This window comes from Xenopus laevis, chromosome 4S (genome assembly GCF_017654675.1).
Source record: "Xenopus laevis strain J_2021 chromosome 4S, Xenopus_laevis_v10.1, whole genome shotgun sequence".
NCBI lineage: Eukaryota > Metazoa > Chordata > Amphibia > Anura > Pipidae > Xenopus > Xenopus laevis.
The window spans coordinates 6352474-6370095 of record NC_054378.1 but is presented as its reverse complement, the minus strand read 5'-3'; the positions used below and the strand labels follow the sequence as shown (position 1 = coordinate 6370095).

At 41.9% G+C, this 17622-nt stretch overlaps 1 protein-coding gene across 6 annotated transcripts in view; it reads left to right on the top strand.

The window, feature by feature from the left end:
- The window catches only part of LOC108714932 (synaptotagmin-7), a 230659-nt gene that overhangs the window by 170426 nt on the left and 42611 nt on the right, over nucleotides 1-17622 (top strand). For 3 of the 6 annotated variants that reach the window (XM_041560871.1, XM_041560873.1, XM_041560874.1), the window contains one exon: nucleotides 4006-4128. The exons of the other annotated variants lie outside the window; for them this stretch is intronic. In XM_041560871.1, the coding sequence (XP_041416805.1) occupies nucleotides 4006-4128 (123 nt within the window). The remainder of the gene's footprint in view (nucleotides 1-4005; nucleotides 4129-17622) is intronic. 6 annotated transcript variants of the gene reach the window in all.

Genomic DNA, 17622 nt, shown 5'->3' with positions numbered 1-17622 from the left:
GAATCAGTGTCTTAGAACAGGTAGGCGCACATTTATTAGAAGACGCCATGAATGACCTTAATTTATCTCACATTCATACAAGGTAAATTTATTTTAATGAGATCTTCACTGCAGTGTTGTGGCACGGGCAATTTCACAGTCTTCACTGTTTCTCCAGGGAGATGATAAAGGTTCAGGCTTGGACAGGGTTGGTCCTCTTAGTGAGATATGGAATGAAAAGAAATTATTCAGGGGGCGATAGAGTTAGACATTGAGATCTAGCTTTGTGGTGGGCCAAAGTGGGCTGATTTAATTGGGCCAGGGATTAGATCCCATAGAGTTGCTAGGAACAGTGTTGGACTGGCCCACCGGGATACCAGGAAAATTCCTGGTGGGCACAGATGTCAATGGGCCTCTTGCTTCTGAACATTTGGCCTATTTCATGGCCATTCCTTAGCTAAAGAGGCTAAATAGATGGAATAATAGATTATAGTATATAAACAAAAGAGACTAGGAGAATTGAGGTTGAGTGAGGAGAGGAAGAAAATATCACTGAGAGTGGACCCCTGGTCTAAGGTTTTTTTAGTGGGCGCCTTGTGTCCCAGTCCGACACTGGATAGGAAAGAATAATGGGTCCAATGTGATCCTTGTCAAACAGAACTATGGGGCGAATTCACTAAAGTGCGAAGCACCTAACGCTAGCGCAACATCGCCAGCGTGACGTCATTTTGTTACGTCGTCAATTTACTAACGGGCGCTGGTGTAAATTCGCTAGCGAAGTGGACCTACTCTAGTGCTACTTCGCACCTTTATGCCGGGTGAAGTTGCGCTATGGCGAAGGGACGTAACTACGCTAATTCACTAACTCGTGCTTCTTACTGAACGTTACCTCTTGCGCCAGACTTGCCTTCGCCACCTCAGACCAGGCGAGGTTCAATAGAGGGATTGCTTCAAAAAAAGTTGAAAGTCCCAAAAAACGCTGGCGTCTTTTCCTTTTTTAAGGCTGATAGCCTAAAAAAGATCGTACATTTTTTTGGGGGTACCCTCCTTCCCCCCTACATTTCCTAACATATGGCGCCTAAACTATAAAGTGGGCACATCTGTAGGGCAAAATAACAACTCTATTTTATTTTATGAAGCTTTCTCAGGCTTGTTTAGTGTAATGTATTTGCTGCTACATATATGTCCATTGTACTTTAACTTGGCGCCGTATGCAAATTAGGCATCGCTGGCGTAACTTCGATTTGCTTGATGAATTAACGCTAGCGCAACTTCGCTACCATTCGCCTCCCTGAGCGAAACTTCGCATTTTAGTGAATTTGCGTAGCGCTGGCGAAACTACACCTGGCGAAGTGCGGCGAAGCTGCCGCTGGCGCAACTTTGGATCTTAGTGAATTTGCCCCTATGTCTTTCATCACCTTGACCTCGTAAACTGCCTAATAGATTACTCTTATGGTAGCCTGGTCAATAGGCAATATGGCTCTGTGTATCTGCAACTTTAGCTTTGGTTTAATAATGCTTCCACAGTCCTCAGCACTACCCAGGAAAAGTCACCAGTACTCGGTATTCTGGATTGCTGGGTTCTTGCAGGATCTTCAATAAATCTTTTGCCATGCTCTCTGTGCCATTGACCCCTTTAATGCAAGTGGATCCGTCCAATAATCTCCATATGTTAGATGACAACAAGATGGTTGACTGGCTGGTTGGGAGGATTCTTATTGAAGAACCCTCTTGCATCTGTAGTTGAGTTTGGTGTTGGAAAGGTTATGTTCTCTTTAAGCCAAGACATTTTTATTATTGTTGGAAGCACAAGGAGATGTTTAATAAGTCCTGCTTACACCTCCCAGTCTTTAATTACCTCCAGATCCTTTGGGTTCCCAGGTCTGCTAATTAAGCCTATCACAACTGCATTGCAATGTCCAGCAATCCTACAGGGAGAGACATGGTCCTACAGGGAAAGGCATAATGGAAAAGGTGTGATACCAAACAATCCTGTTCTGCTGTGTTTAATAACATTACAACATTGCTGTTGAGCACTAATTACAATATAGATGTGTCAACAAGAAATGCATGCCTGTACTGGTGCCTTCTTGTTCCATTCATTACGGAGACCTGTATAAATATAGTAAAAGGGAGGAAATGTTTTCCTTGGAAAAGATGGAAAAAATGGACACAAAGAAGAAGAAAAATATAGACACAAAGCCACACTGAAAAGAAGGGTTAATATAGAAGCTTCTCAGACACATTAGCTTGGTATTTAATCAAAGGAATCACATGCCAAGCTCTGTTCAGCTCTATCATGAGGTTAATTAATGTTTTCTTGTAGAGGATTGAAACGATGGCCCCTTATACAACATCAGTGGGAAGAGTTAAACCATAAATCCCTGCCCTGTGCTTCCTGGTATCCACTAACAGGGCAATTTTCTGCTAGCGTAGGGGCACCCAATACACCCAATACCCAGCTGACACAAAGCAAAAGATAAAGTCTGTCTGTTACCTTTCAACTGTCTACATCCAACATGGGAGACAATAGAAGCAGAGAGATCTTCTTCAGCAAAAGCTAGAGGACCACAAACTGAATATTGTATCTGTAAATAAACAGCTATGTCTTAATCATGGATATTTTCTGGCTTTGTGGTTACAAAGATAAGGGTAAATCATTTTTCTGCTCTGCCCATAAACTCCTTCCTGTACAGGGAGTCAGTGGAGGGTCTGGACTTTCAAGGGCTGGACACATACTAGGACTAAGATTTCCATGATGCTTCAGAACAAGCAGGGTCGTACATGGGGAGGGGTGGAAAAGTGTTTATACTTCATAGCAGGGTGGGGGTTAATCTACCAAGCTCAATGCAGACTCAGTGGTCTTTTAAACGCAGGTGTATATACAGTATGATTTCATATACTTTGCTTTCCCATGGATGCATTGAGGCGCTCCTGTGAGGGCTACCACAATATGCAGGTGGCATCACTTGCTTTAGGACCTGGAGGGTCACAGTGAGACTGGTGCTGAATTAATTCAGCTTAAAGGGGATGTTGGATTGAGTTATACAAAAATATCAGACAATGAGAAGATTTTGCCTTTGGGCAGTCTATATCCTGGCAGTTGCGCTAGCAACCTGGTGTTAGGGACCAGAAAACGCTCTATCAATTAGGTCAACCATGAGTCACGAAAGGGGCAGAAACTGACCCCCTGTTGAGAATCTAAAATTGAGAAGCGAGGGTTAATACTGAGCATTAAAGCATAACTGGGTCATGTCTATACCCTGATGCATTACCATTTCATGTTCATGGGAATCCCTGCAGTGAAATGTGAATGTCATATTCAGTGTACTCAGGAGGTGTTGTGTTTGCAATGTAGAAATAATTCATGCCGTGCATTAAGCCCTTCTGGATGGGCCGAAGGTCCATGTTATGTACATACCAGGTGGGGAGATATAATGTAGGGTATGAACTATAAAGAAAGAAAGGAGGGTTTATTGGTGATGACAGAAGAGAGAAAGGCGACGGATGAATGGAACATTTGTAAGATAAAATGTAGAGAAAAGATGAGAGAAAAATAAGAGAACGAACAAAAAAGGAGAAGGGGGACAGAGGAAATGAAGGTAAAAGCAATGTAATTTGGTAGCTAATGAAATGATCAAGGGAATACTGAGTTATACTCTTTCTAAGTATATATCATAGGACAGTCACTCAGTGGGTTGTTTTCAAGCTGCAGTTCTCCACCTGTTGCTGAAATACAAACCTCAGTATCTCAAATATGCTAACAACTGATGCCGGTATACCGGGAGCTGACAGCTGGAGAGCCACAGGCTGAAGGTCTACCATAAGGTCTACCACTTGCTCTGCACTGGCCAAATACTCCGTGTCTTCTCTCCACCTTCACTTCACTTTCCCTCTTCACCTTGAAGGCTGCTGTTTCTGAGATCACTTTGTACATGACTTTATCTTGGCTGATGAATATTCTACTCTCACTTTACTTCCTTGTGTTTCTTCCTCCTTCTCTCCTGTCCTCTTGCTTGCGGTCAGGGAAGGCCGCATGGTGGTGCTCTCCTTGGTGCTGGGTGTCTCCGAGCAGGACGACTTTGCAAATATCCCTGACCTGCAGACCAATGGCTCGCAACAGAACCAGAACACTCAGGGCGACAAGAGGTAGGAGTGGGGAGCGCAGTTGGGCCTCCCTACTGGAGGCTAAAAGGTCGGAGATTTTTAAACTGTAATTTCACCGTAATTTCCATCATTATCCTGTGGCTCCTGTGTGTGTGTGTGTGCTAGTATGTGTTTGTGTGGGTGTGTAGGCTTGAATGTTTATGTGTGGGCATAATTTATGTATTGATGTTTTAGCAAGGAATTTGTTACAAATAAGGCTGACAACACTTATGGCAGGGATGTGATTTTGGAGTAAACAGGTGACAGATTGAAGTTTAGCACCTTTGAACACTCATAAACTTCTGCTGTGTCCTTTCCCACAATGCCCTGCTAGGAAGTTATCCAACACAATTGAATGGTGTTGGATAATTGGTCAGATGGGAGATGCGCTATTTTGGGGTAAAGAGCTGACAGACTGAAACTCAGTACTTTTAAAAACCTCTAGGAACATGTTTCTGCACATACAAATAATCTGTAAATTATAACATGATAAACAATACACCCTAAAGTAAAAAAGTACAGCCCTAAAATCAAAATATTTTACAATGCAGAACATTATTTCTTATGTAATGTGTACGATATCCCCTATATTTTGCCTATATATAAGATAAATAAAGGACTTATAAAAACACACACATATATGTCCACTCAAAGCTCTCCAGTGGATTTTCAGCATGAGGTTGTTTTTTTTCCGTTTACCATACATAACTCTATTATAATACAGGGATGGGACCTATTATCCAGAATGATTGGGACCTGATAACGGATCTTTACGTAATTTGGATCTTCACACCTTAAATCTACTAGAAAATTATGTAAACATTAAATAAACCCAATAGGCTGGTTTTGCTTCCAATAAGGATTAATTATATCTTAGTTGGGATCAAGTTTTACTGTTTTATCATTACACAGAAAAAGGGAATAATTCTGAAAAGATTTGGATTATTTGATTTATGGGAGATGGCCTTTCCGTAATTTGGAACTTTATGGATAACGGGTTCCCGGATAACGGATCCCTTTAACCAGAAATGAAATAACATTACTCTCCAGGAAACAGCTCTTCAACCTGAAATGCCCTGTCGACGCTTCGTATTAATCCTTGGCAGGTTAATCTCTAAACCAGACAGATTTAAGAAAGGAGCTGGGGACTGTCATACTTATAGCACAACTCTGCATTAATACAGACATAAGTATATAAGTAAGAAGGACAGGACAGACATAACTTTTTATTGGTTAATTTTCAGGGTAGAGCAAAGGAGAGAGGAAGGAGCTGAAGTTATTTTCCTTGTAGATTGTAAGGCCTCAAAACAATGCAAGGCCATATTGTTGTGCATTGATATTGTGTTGCCTCTGTCTGTTGTGATTGTTATAACCAGAGTTAAAGAAGCAGGGACCCAGAAAAGAATCGGCCCTATCTGAGAGGGGAAAAAACATAAATCCCAGATGTCCAGCAGTTGTTGAACTACAGCTCACAATGTTCCATTAAGGGCAGTGGCACACGTTGCTACTGGGGAAGATTAGTCGCCCAATGACAAATCGTCTCTTCTGTGGGATGGTACTCGGATCGCTTCGGCTTTCCGAAGTCGCCTGAAGTTTCCTTGTGAGGCGACTTCAGAAAACGAAGCGTTCCGAGGGCCATCCCACCGGCGATTTACATTCAAGCTGGCGGGAAGGCATTTAGTGGAGATTAGTCGCTCGAAGAAAAGGTGATTTGTTGCTGGGCATCTAATCTCCCCCAGTAGCGTGTATAGTAGTAGTAGTGTGTGCCCCTGTCCTAAGAGCATCCAGCTTTCATTGGTGTGCTCAGTGTTGCAGGAAAAAACCCAGGGACTTATGGAACTTGTGACTCAGTTGCCCTTTAGTTAAATGAATTCTGACCTGGCATGTGATACAGGTCTTCAGTGACATCCATTATGACAGTATATGCATGTTATAATACACGAGAACCATGAATAAACCATAAGATGTATAAAAGCCCTTGGCTTGTGGCATTATACCCTTATATGGTTGTGGAACTCCTTGACATGTCTGTATTTTAAAGTACAGTTGGCCATAAAGGGCCACATTTGGTTGGGTAGTATAGTTGATTTGCCACCTATCTGGACATGTAAATCTGCTGATGCACCATATTAGCCAATGCACGGTAGTGACATGTGTGTCCTCAGACCTGTGGGATCCACAGTTTTCCCTTAAGTCAGGCAAGTTCTGGTCACTAAAGAGGTCTGTTTGCTCAGGAACGGTCAGGTGGTGAGTTCAGATGCCTAAACGTCTGGACCTGCTGCCTTTGCACCTTCAGTGGTGGGGTTCCATCTCTGTGATGTGAACAGAACAGTAGCATTTAGTCAGGGGGTCAGTATCCTTCCATTTGACTCAAGGACCGATGGGTTGGGTACCTTCAAGTTATAGTCAATGTATGGCCACCTATAAGGACACTATTATTATTAAGAATGATACGGAAAGGACTTTTATATTTTTGAAATGTGCTTTTATATAGAAAAGAATCCAAAGGGCAAGGCATCACAATTTGGGCAGCATAGATATTTAGAGGAGAGGGCCATTCATACAGGAGCCACAAAAGCCTTGTCACAAGCACAAAGTCTGTATCGGCAGGAGTTGTCGCCTCGGATGCGCTCGGGCTGAGGTGTGAAATGAGAATGAGGAGTGCAGACATGTGGCTGGAAAAGCAGCTCTATGTTATCACTGTGTTAATTAAGCGCTCCAATTTTCACTCCTAGGTTATTTTTATTCCTCCCTTACCTCGCTTCATATATTAACACATTTATACTGTCACTGAATTGCAGTCTGTCGCACGCGCCTCTTCCCAAATGCACAGGGGCCCCAGAGCTGGAGCCTGTTGGATGATGTATTGATTCCCCAAGGAATTGTGGGTGTTAATACTTCTTACGCCTGCACCGGCTGCTGCTGATGTTATGACATCTCATCCGAGGAAAATTTATACACACGGATCTGGGATGATAAAAATACAGAATGGGCTGCCCTTGTAGCAACGCATCACCCACACTTTTTGAAGGGAGGTGGCCAGGGAAAGGGGACATTTTTCTGTGAATCGCAGTTATATCACTGGCCATCTTACATGCCCATTGCCGTACCTAAATAGCACACTCAAACACATGAAGGATAATTTGATCACCGGGGCAGTAATTGATTTGATGTGGATGGCCATTCATTACCTGAGCAGAGGACTTAATATGTCAGCCCTCTATGTATTAATAAAGATTATTATTTACATCATTAAAGCCATAGAAAGAAGAAGGGGGTCCAGCTTGATGGACATTTGTAAGAAAAACTTTCCTTATGCTCTCCTAAAAAGTTCAGCTTTCATTTCAGTGTACATATTTATTTGTTATGAGCTAAGGGGTGCTCTGACCAAATGCAGGATCTCAAATTGGGGTTTGCACCAGAAAAGAACAGAAACCACTTCATTCGATTCTAGATTCATCCATTAAAGCAGTGAAACTGGACAAAACGCAACTCCAAACAAATAAAGGGAAATACGATGAGGAGACGCACAGTTGTAAGAGATTATTTATAGTTAAGGTCACCTTGATCAGGACAAAGGAATGTGAAAATAAGAAGAATCATATGATCTGCTAGGGCTAAACATTTCTTTTATCCTGGACTGGCTTTGCTGTCAATACAGATGTTGAATGAGACTCACTTTTGCTCCCCAAGTTATTTGATAGGATATTTATGGCTCTGATCATTGCTAATGGACTGTAGAGCCAGAATTTCCATTTCACACAGTTACCATCATGTTCAGACTTGCAGTAATGAAGACACTGTCCCTCCGGCTAATAGAAAGTTCAGCCTACGTGGTTAGTAGCACTGCAGGTATCCGTTTTGCTCTCCCAGGATTCTCATCATCTTCTCTTGAAAATCTGCTCATCACACATATATAAGCTTGAGGCGTACAAGGTGCAATATCCACATATTTCTACAGAACAAGATTGCAGCAAGAATATTTAACCTTCGCATAGACATTGACTTAAACTTCAACTGATTAGCGGAATGTAAGAAGTTCTGGGCCACTGAAGATTAAATTCAGTCAATATACAGTCAAGGCAGCCTTGTTAACCACATTCTTTACGTGTCCTCCAAGGAACAGAAGACATGGTTTTCCTGGACAAGGAACACACCACTGCCAGGACCATGGCTGCCTAAGAAGGAATTTCTCTGGAAAATCTTATGTAGAATATATCTCAGTTGTAGATGTGGCCATCGTGCTCTTTGCCAGAGCATAGGACCTTGTTTGATCCCATTATGTATATAAATCAGTGTTGGCTGGCTGTCCAACCCATCAGCTTTTTTAAACAGGTGGGTCTTTAAGAAGCATTTGAAAGTTTGGAAAGAAGGAGAAAGTCTGACAGCTCAAGGCAGAGAGTTCCAGACAAAAGTAGAGGCCCGAGAGAAGTCTTGTAGATGAGAATGGGCAGAAGGAGAAACAAGGTGAAGGTCAGAAACAGAGGGAAGGTTGCGTGAAGCAGTGTATTTGGAGATCAGAGATGAAATATAGGAAAGGGCCTTGAATGTAAGTGTGAGTAGTTTGAATTTGATTGTAGAGTAGTGGGAGCCAGTGAAGGGATAATTATAGGGGAGCAGCTGATGTTGAGCAGCAAGATCGATGAATTGAGTCTAGCTGTAGCATTTAGAACAGATTGGAGTTGTGAAAGGTGACATGTTGGAATACCTTTGAGGAGTAGGTTACAGTTATCAGGTTGGGAGAGACTGAATAAGTGTTTTGGTTATGGTCGTATTCGGGCAATGTTACGCAGCTGTATCCAACAAGATTTTGCAATTGATGTATATTAATTGACTCAACTAAAGCAGGAATATTCCTTCTAATGCTACAGGAAGGTTGGGTTACCAGAAGTCACTTTCAGGTGGTGTCAGTCCTGTCACCCACTTTATTTTTTATTCTCTTTTTTTATTTTTCTCTTTTTTTTATTCTCTTTTTTTATTTATTCTTCTCTGTTTAGCTTTATAGCTACAGAGCAAACATTACAGTAGACCTGCAATATACTCAGCTTTGACTTGAAATACAGTATCAATGTCATTAAGAGTTGCTTTTTGCATAACAACTAAATCTTTTACCATAGCAACCTGGAAACAACTACCTATGATTATACTTACAGGCTCAGTATTCATCCTTTGTCTGTTGGAAATACACTTAAGAAACATTTCCAAAATCTCCTTTATTTAAACCATATGATTTTATGAATTTCTGTTTTATGTCATTAATGTGCAGATTTGAATTCTGGAAGTTGTTCTTCATACCATGCATTAGCCTCATGCATGGGTAAACTGGCCATGCCCAGACTGACTTTAGATGGCCAACATTTATCAGACCAATGCTTACATTGTTTACAGCACCATATGGCACTGATTTGCCTGATTGGCCTAAGACACAGAAATACTGGACTGGGATATCAGACGTTGACTCCATACAAACCATCTGAACAGGGAAAATAAAGGGAGTTCCTTGGAATTTGGAACGAGAGAAAATGTCAGACTGGGCCTTCTAGGGCCCAACAGAGGATCTAACATATAAGGCCAGCTCTCACAACATTTAGATAAAGACTGTGTCAATGTTATTGAAGTAAAATAGGATCATGGTGGAAACATAAACAAGCTAATGGAAGTTTTCCCAGACTGGGGCCTACCATGGCCTGCATCCATTAGGATATTCTGGAAACAAATGAGGTCCTGTCTATAAAAGGCCTCACTTATATCTTAATTGGGATCAGACAGACTCTTCAAAAATATGTTTCTATAGCTGCTAAGGTTTCTGGGAAACCATTCAATTAGACCCCCACCATTTGTCAACTGTTTACAGAACAAAAGCATTTATTATATTTATGTTAAACTCAAGTCTTTTCAAAGTCTTGCTTCACTGCTAGTCCATAATATTGATAATAAGGGTGTATACTGGACATGACATCATCTTACCAAATTACTAATCCCTTGAGACACTGTATTTGCCAGTTTTTAAGGGATTAGTGCTCAAATTATGTTTGCAAAAAGCCCTAGGTTCCCTGGTTCCCAGATGATAAAGACAAGGCTTTTAATTACAGTTGCAGCTCAGATGCTAATTGCTTGCTAATGTGCATGGATTGACCAAACCTGCCTGTATCCCCTAGGAGTTTCCTGCATAAAACATACAGCTTTTGTCTGACTTCACTGACGCATTTAACATATTAGATCATCGTGACATTTCCAACCAGTCATTATTCCGAGTGCTCAGAAATGATTCAGTGCTATATTACTTCACCACTCTCCTAAAGGTCTCTTCTCTTATCTCAAGCTCTCTTGAGGAAGGTCTAAGCAAGGACTGATGTCCTTGCTCAGACCTCCCTCAAGAGAGTTTGAGAGGAGACCTTTTATGAGAGAGCCCTTGGTCCTCATATTTCACTCAAGTAAAGGTGGCCATACATATAAAAGTCCACTTGTTTGGTGAGGTCAGCAAACACACAGATCTTTTACTGATATGTTCCCCTTGAGGTTGGCAATATTGGGCTGATTTGATTGTCTGGTCCTCGGACCAAACAATCCGATTATCAAAGCCGGGAGAGGACCACATAATGGAGCTAAAGCAGCTCTCAGCCCAACAAGATTTTTAAACCTATCCAATATATATTTGGCCAGTTTTCAGACAAATATGTATCAGATAGGCCATCTGGAATGGTCCATACACGTGCAGATAAACCTCGATCTGAAGGGTAAAATCAGCTGCTTAAATCTGCCCGTGTATGACCAGCTTTAGGGTTGACCAGACATGATGCTGTTGAAGTAGGGGTTCTATAAAGGTGGCCATACACGGGCCAATAAAAGCTGCCGACAGACTGAGTCAGCAGCTTATTGGCCTGTGTATGGGGCCCTCGAACAGGCTTCCCCGATCGATATCTGGACGAAAGTCGGGCAGATGTAGATCGGATGGGACTAAAAGTCCGGATAACGGACTGCATCTGTTCTTTGATGCAGTCCCGTGATCCCCCGTTTACCCATCATTATGATCTGATCATTGGGCCCTAGGGCCCACGATCAGATCAGCTCGATATTGCCCACCTCAAGGGGAGAGATCTCTCTGTGTAAGGCCACCTTAGGGTAGGGACACACTGGGCGATTTGGGGAGATTTAGTCGCCTGGCGACTAATCGCAGCGACTTTTCTTCCCGAATGCTTCCCCTCTCTCTGCGCCTGGCTAAAATGAAAAATCGCCTGCGCTAATCACACGCAGCGATTCGTTTTCCGAAGTCGCCCGAAGTTGCCTCACGAGGAAACTTCGGGCGACTTCGGAAAACGAATCGCCGCGTGTGATTAGCGCAGGCGATTTTTCATTTTAGCCAGGCGCAGAGAGAGGGGAAGCATTCGGGGAAGATTGGTCGTGGAAAGTCGCGGCGATTAGTCGCCAGGCGACTAAATCTCCCCAAATCGCCCAGTGTGTCCCAGCCCTTAAGATGAGTCCAAAAATAATATAGGGATGTTGATCATAAAGGATAGATAGTTTTTATATAAAAAATGGGGTTGTTCTTGAAGTTCAGAAGCTCAGGAAGGACCACAAGATGGGCAGTTAAGTTTGTTTAAAAAGTATTTTTCACTAGTCCTAACCAGAACTAGTAACAGCTTAAGAGTCATAGATGGAAAATATGAATAATGGGTTTCTCCAATGGCTGTGTAAGTAAAGTTACATGGGCCCAGGTGCAATATTTGCATTGCCCCATCTGGACTAGTCCTTGACACCCTCTGCATGCCCCATCCCACCACCTATTAGATGCACCTGCATAGATACCTTTCCCTGTAAGAATACCCTGTTAAACCAATATGCAAACAGCTGCATTCAATAAAAGTTGTAGCAGGTCTAGTAACTAATGGCAACAGATGTTTGCTTTGAAACAAGTAATAAATGTTACCTTGGTTGCTAAGGGGTACTTGGGGGGATTACCTCAATGTTATTACATTACTCCCTAAAACCAAACAAGCACTGTTTTTGTCATTAGCTCCCAAGATATTGTAAGGTGCACTGGGTAACAAGATTTCTCTCTGCACATAGAGCTGCAGTCTGTACTACAGGTTGCACCGGGTGATTGATGCTTAAGAAGAGAAAATTCCATTTGAATATCGTGGGGAATCAGCAATCGCTTCTTCACACAGAAATCCTGACAGTATTTAGCATCTGCGGCTCAAGGCCAGAGAGACAAAGCGAGCCTGTTCTAATCAGGAATCCACCGAGGCTAACGACAAAATAGACCTTTTATGCAATTTTAACAAGCGGCAGATACTTGCACAGCACCCAGGAGGTCGTTTTGGGCGATGGCCATGGATCTATGCAATTATTTTCTAGGCAAAACAAAATTCCTTGCTAACTGAACAGAAGAGAACAGTCACAGTAATGCCTGCCTATATGGAGGGTGCAAGGAACGGAGAGCTGGCCAATAAAAAGGAACGACGGATGTAGCTCTCATTTATGAAGCTCGATGCAGAAGCAGGGACCTTCAACAATGTTTGAATTCTGGGGGATAACACAGCATTATGGGAAAAACTAGCCATCCAAAAAAGGATGCTTTGGTACCTACTTGAGCCGTAATTGAGGCCTCGGGCACTTGTAGCCCAGGACACTGCGTGGAAGGGCTACCAACAGGGCCGCCATCAGGGGGGTACTCCTGTACCGGGCCCAGGCCTTTTCGAAAGAGTCAGGCCCCCCTTGACAGTGCCGAAGCCGCGGCGCCTCTTCCGAAGTCCCGAACCGCCGAAAAGCCGAACAGCAGAAGTCCCAAAGAGACGAAAATACCCAAATGCCACGAAAATACCCAAAGTTGAAGTCCTGAAGTGGCGAAAAGACATGAAAATAGGCGAAATTGAAGTCCTGAAGCCACGAGTTCAATTCTACTGAAAACCAATGTGAGTTTTTTCATTTTTTTTTTAACCCCTGGCCACCAATGTATTACTTTAATACTCTATAGGCCCCTGCCAGCATGTTTTTTTTTTTTAAACTTGTAGGGTGCCCTGACCACCAATGCAAAAACTTTTATGGAAGGCCCTGGCGCAATTTTTTTTTTTATAGGGGGCCCTGACCACCAATATTTTTTTTTTACTTTTAGGGGGGCCCTGACCACCAATGTTTTTTTTTAAAACACTTTTATGGGGGCCCTGGAGCCATTAGTTTTTTTTTTAATTATAAGGGGACCCTGACCACCAATGGCTTTTTATAACTTGTGAGTGAGGGGGTTTACCATTTTAACACTGGTGTGTACTTTTTACTGTGGTGGGTGTGATCTGGGGTTGGCGGGAACCAGGGGGCCCCGTGATTTCTGATGGCGGCCCTGGTTACCAACAATGGCATTTAGTAAAGGGTGCCTTAATAACACCTGGCTTGTGGTTACATAGAATTTAGCCATTTTATATGTTTATGAGAAGAGTTATTAAAATTGGTCCTTTCTTTTTGTAAGAATGAAACGAAACGTCGGATGTCACCTCAACCTTATAAAACCAGAGGCAAATAATGGCCATGCTGAAAGCTAATTAGTGGCTCATTTACATGCATTCCACATGGCTGCACAGAAACCAGTACAGTATTAGGAATTGCACCGTGTTCCGTAGAAAAGAACCATAGAAGAATTATTTTTAATGATTTATATAGGGGTTTTTTTCAAGTTGGAGCCCCAGATTTCCTTCATTAAACAGGATCCTCTGAGTTGATGGTGATGCGCTGTTATAATTTAGCACCAGCATTATCTCCATATCCATGTTTAGATATTAAGAAGGAAGCTACTAAGCTACGGTTAGTGACGGGCGAATCTGTGCTGTTACGGTTCACCGAAAAATTCCCAAATTTACTGCAAAATTCGGAAAACGGACGAAAAATTTGCGAAACGCATCAAAGTCAATGGGCGTCCTAATAATTTTGACGCACCCACAATTTTTATGCGTGCGCCTATTTTGACGCATCAATTTTTTTTTTTTGACGCGGCTGATTTTTCCTCTGCAAATTGCCATCGCAATTTTGCAAATTAATTCGATTACGACGTGGAAATTCGACACTAATTCGTGTCTGCCAAATTTCTTCGCCCATCACTAGTCATGTTAGCACATAAGGAAAATAATCAGGGAGTCCCATGATCAGAAAGGCACAAGGTCACTCACTAAGTGCTTCTGTACTGGTCACACCTAGAATGCTTTAACTGTTGGGGTGCTTTATTTTGGGGTGCTGTGGAAGTATACATTTTTGCAACAAAATCTGCCCCATGTGTGGACTGACAGTCAGAGATTGTGCCTCTCAGCGAATGCTAAAGATGGGGTGTAAGGCAGGAGATCAGCAAAAAAAGGTATGTGTGTAAGAACATAATATACAGAGTATACAATATACAATACAGAGTGAATAAAGTACCCCCTAGTGTAATATAAGGATATTATAAGTCACCAAGGGGATCCATGATCATATCAGAGTACAAAAGGCCCAGCGCTTTTATAAAGATCATGGAACTCCGAGGTGACTTCTAATATCCTTATATTTTACAATAGGGGGTGCTTTATTTATAATAAATATGGATGCGCCCAATCCAGGATTCGGTTCTGGATTCAGCCAGGATTCAGATTCGGCCAAATCCTTCTGCACGGCTGAACCGAATCCGAATGCAGGGAGGGAAATCGCGTGACTTTTTGTCACAAAACATGGAAGTAAAAAATGTTTTCCCGTTCCCACCCCTAATTTGCATATGCAAATAAAGATTCGGTTCGGTATTCGGCCAAATCTTTCGCAAAGGATTCGGGGGTTTGGCCGAATCCAAAATAGTGGGTTCGGTGCATCCCTAATTATAATGCACAAGTTTAAGCGAGTCACGTCATGTAAATGGCATCACTAAGAACCAATTATAACTGATGACATCATTAAGCATCATTTATAAGGATATGATTTACAGCATGATCTTGGCTATTGTGTATTATATACAGGTATGGGACCTGTTATCCAGAACACTTGTCACCTGGTTTATTTCAGATAACAGATCTTTCCATAATTTGGATCTTCATTCCTTACTAGAAAATAATGTGAACATTAAATAAACCCAATAGGCTGGTTTTGCTTCCAATAAGGATTAATTATATCTTAGTTGGGATCAAGTACAAGCGACTGTTTTATTATTACATAGAAAAAGGAAAAACATTTTTAAAAATGTGGATTATTTGGTATTTGGATTAGGGTTGCACCGAATCCAGGATTCGGCCAGGATTCTGCTTTTTTCAGCAGGATTCCGATTCGGCTGAAACCTTCCGCCCAACCGAACCAAATCCGAATCCTAATTTGCATATCCAAATTAGGGACTTTTTGTCACAAAACAAGGAAGTAAAAAAAATGTTTTCCCCCTTCCCATCCCACGTTTGCATATGCAAATTAGGATTCGGATTTTGGTTCAGTATTTGGCCGAATGTTTTGCGAAGGAATCAGGGGTTCGGTCAAATCCAAAATCGTGGATTCGGTGCATCCCTAATTATAATGCACAATTTTAACACTTGGGACCTGGTTTATTTCAGATAACAGATCTTTCCATAATTTGGATCTTCATTCCTTACTAGAAAATCATGTAAACATTAAATAAAGCCAATAGGCTGGTTTTGCCTCCAATAAGGATTAATTATATCTTAGTTGGGATCAAGTACAAGATACTGTTTTTTATTACACAGAAAAAGGAAATTATTTTTAAAAATGTGGATTATTTGGTATTTGGATTAGGGTTGCATCAAATCCAGGATTCGGTTCGGAATCCTTCTGTCCATCTGAACCGAATCCGAATTTGCATATGCAAACTAGGACCTTCCCATCCCTAATTTGCATATGCAAATGCAAACTAGGATTCAGATTCGGTTCAGTTTATCTTTCGCGAATGATTCGGGGGTTTGGCCGAATCCAAAATAGTGGATTTGGTGCATCCCTAATTTGGATATAAAATTTAGTCTATGGGAGATGACCTGTTTCCATGATTCAGAGCTTTCTGTATAAAGGGTTTCCGGATAACAAATCCCATCCCCATCCCATATAAACATGTGTCTCTAAAAGAACTTTATTGTATGCAGGGTAAATCTTATTAATTAATAGCTATAAAGAAAATATTTTCCATTTAATCATTATTGGCCAGGTGAATAGAATTAGGGTGAGATCCAGTATAGTAAATGTGCAGAGCTCAGAGTTGTGTGTTTGCAGTTGTGTGTGTGTGTATTTGTCTTGTGTGTTCTATTATTATTTTTTCGTGGATGTTTTTCTCATTTTTCCAGTTCTGACTTCTCACAAACACTAATTTATAATTTATAACAAACTCCTCCCTGAAATGCCATTAATACATCCAATAAAGCAGCCGCTCCCAGGCGCTGGGTATGTAAACACTGTCCCACTTTGATTTTCTTTCCCCCTGTAAATCAGACAGAGTTGCCTGAGATCACTGCGGGCACCATCATTAACAATTCCAGCGGCGGTTTCCTTTAATACCGCCTTTAATTTATCATGTTATGGGGGGAAATGTTCTTTATTCTCTCGAGATGATTTATCAAGCGACTTGATTCTGTGTTGATTCTGGAGACCTCTTTACCAGTCAAACCACAGGGTTTTCAGGAAGATGAAAAGAAAATGGTTCTTTCAGTTGATATAACTGCGTCACAATGAATGTTCCGAAGTTTAAACATATTGGTGTGAGGATGCATTTAGGGTGACGACACATGGTCAGTCACACTCCCTTCTCAGAGACTATTATCCCACTGTTACTATAGGCACCATCTCTCCCTACTATACCTGCTATCCCACAGTCACACTCCCTTCCCAGAGACTATTATCCACTGTTACTATAGGCACCATCTCTCCCTACTATAACTGCTATCCCTCAGTCACACTCCCTTCCCAGAGACTATTATCCACTGTTACTATAGGCACCATCTCTCCCTACTATACCTGCTATCCCACAGTCACACTCCCTTCCCAAAGACTATTATCCCACTGTTACTATAGACACCATCTCTCCCTACTATACCTGCTATCCCACAGTCACACTCCCTTCCCAGAGACTATTATCCACTGTTACTATAGCACCATCTCTCCCTACTATACCTGCTATCCACAGTCACACTCCCTTCCCAAGACTATTATCCACTGTTACTATAGACACCATCTCTCCCTACTATACCTGCTATCCCACAGTCACACTCCCTTCCCAGAGACTATTATCCACTGTTACTATAGGCACCATCTCTCCCTACTATACCTGCTATCCCACAGTCACACTCCTTCCCAGAGACTATTATCCACTGTTACTATAGCACCATCTCTCCCTACTATACCTGCTATCCCAGTCACACTCCTTCCCAGAGACTATTATCCACTGTTACTATAGCACCATCTCTCCCTACTATACTGCTATCCCACAGTCACACTCCTTCCAGAGACTATTATCCACTGTTACTATAGGCACCATCTCTCCTACTATACTGCTATCCACAGTCA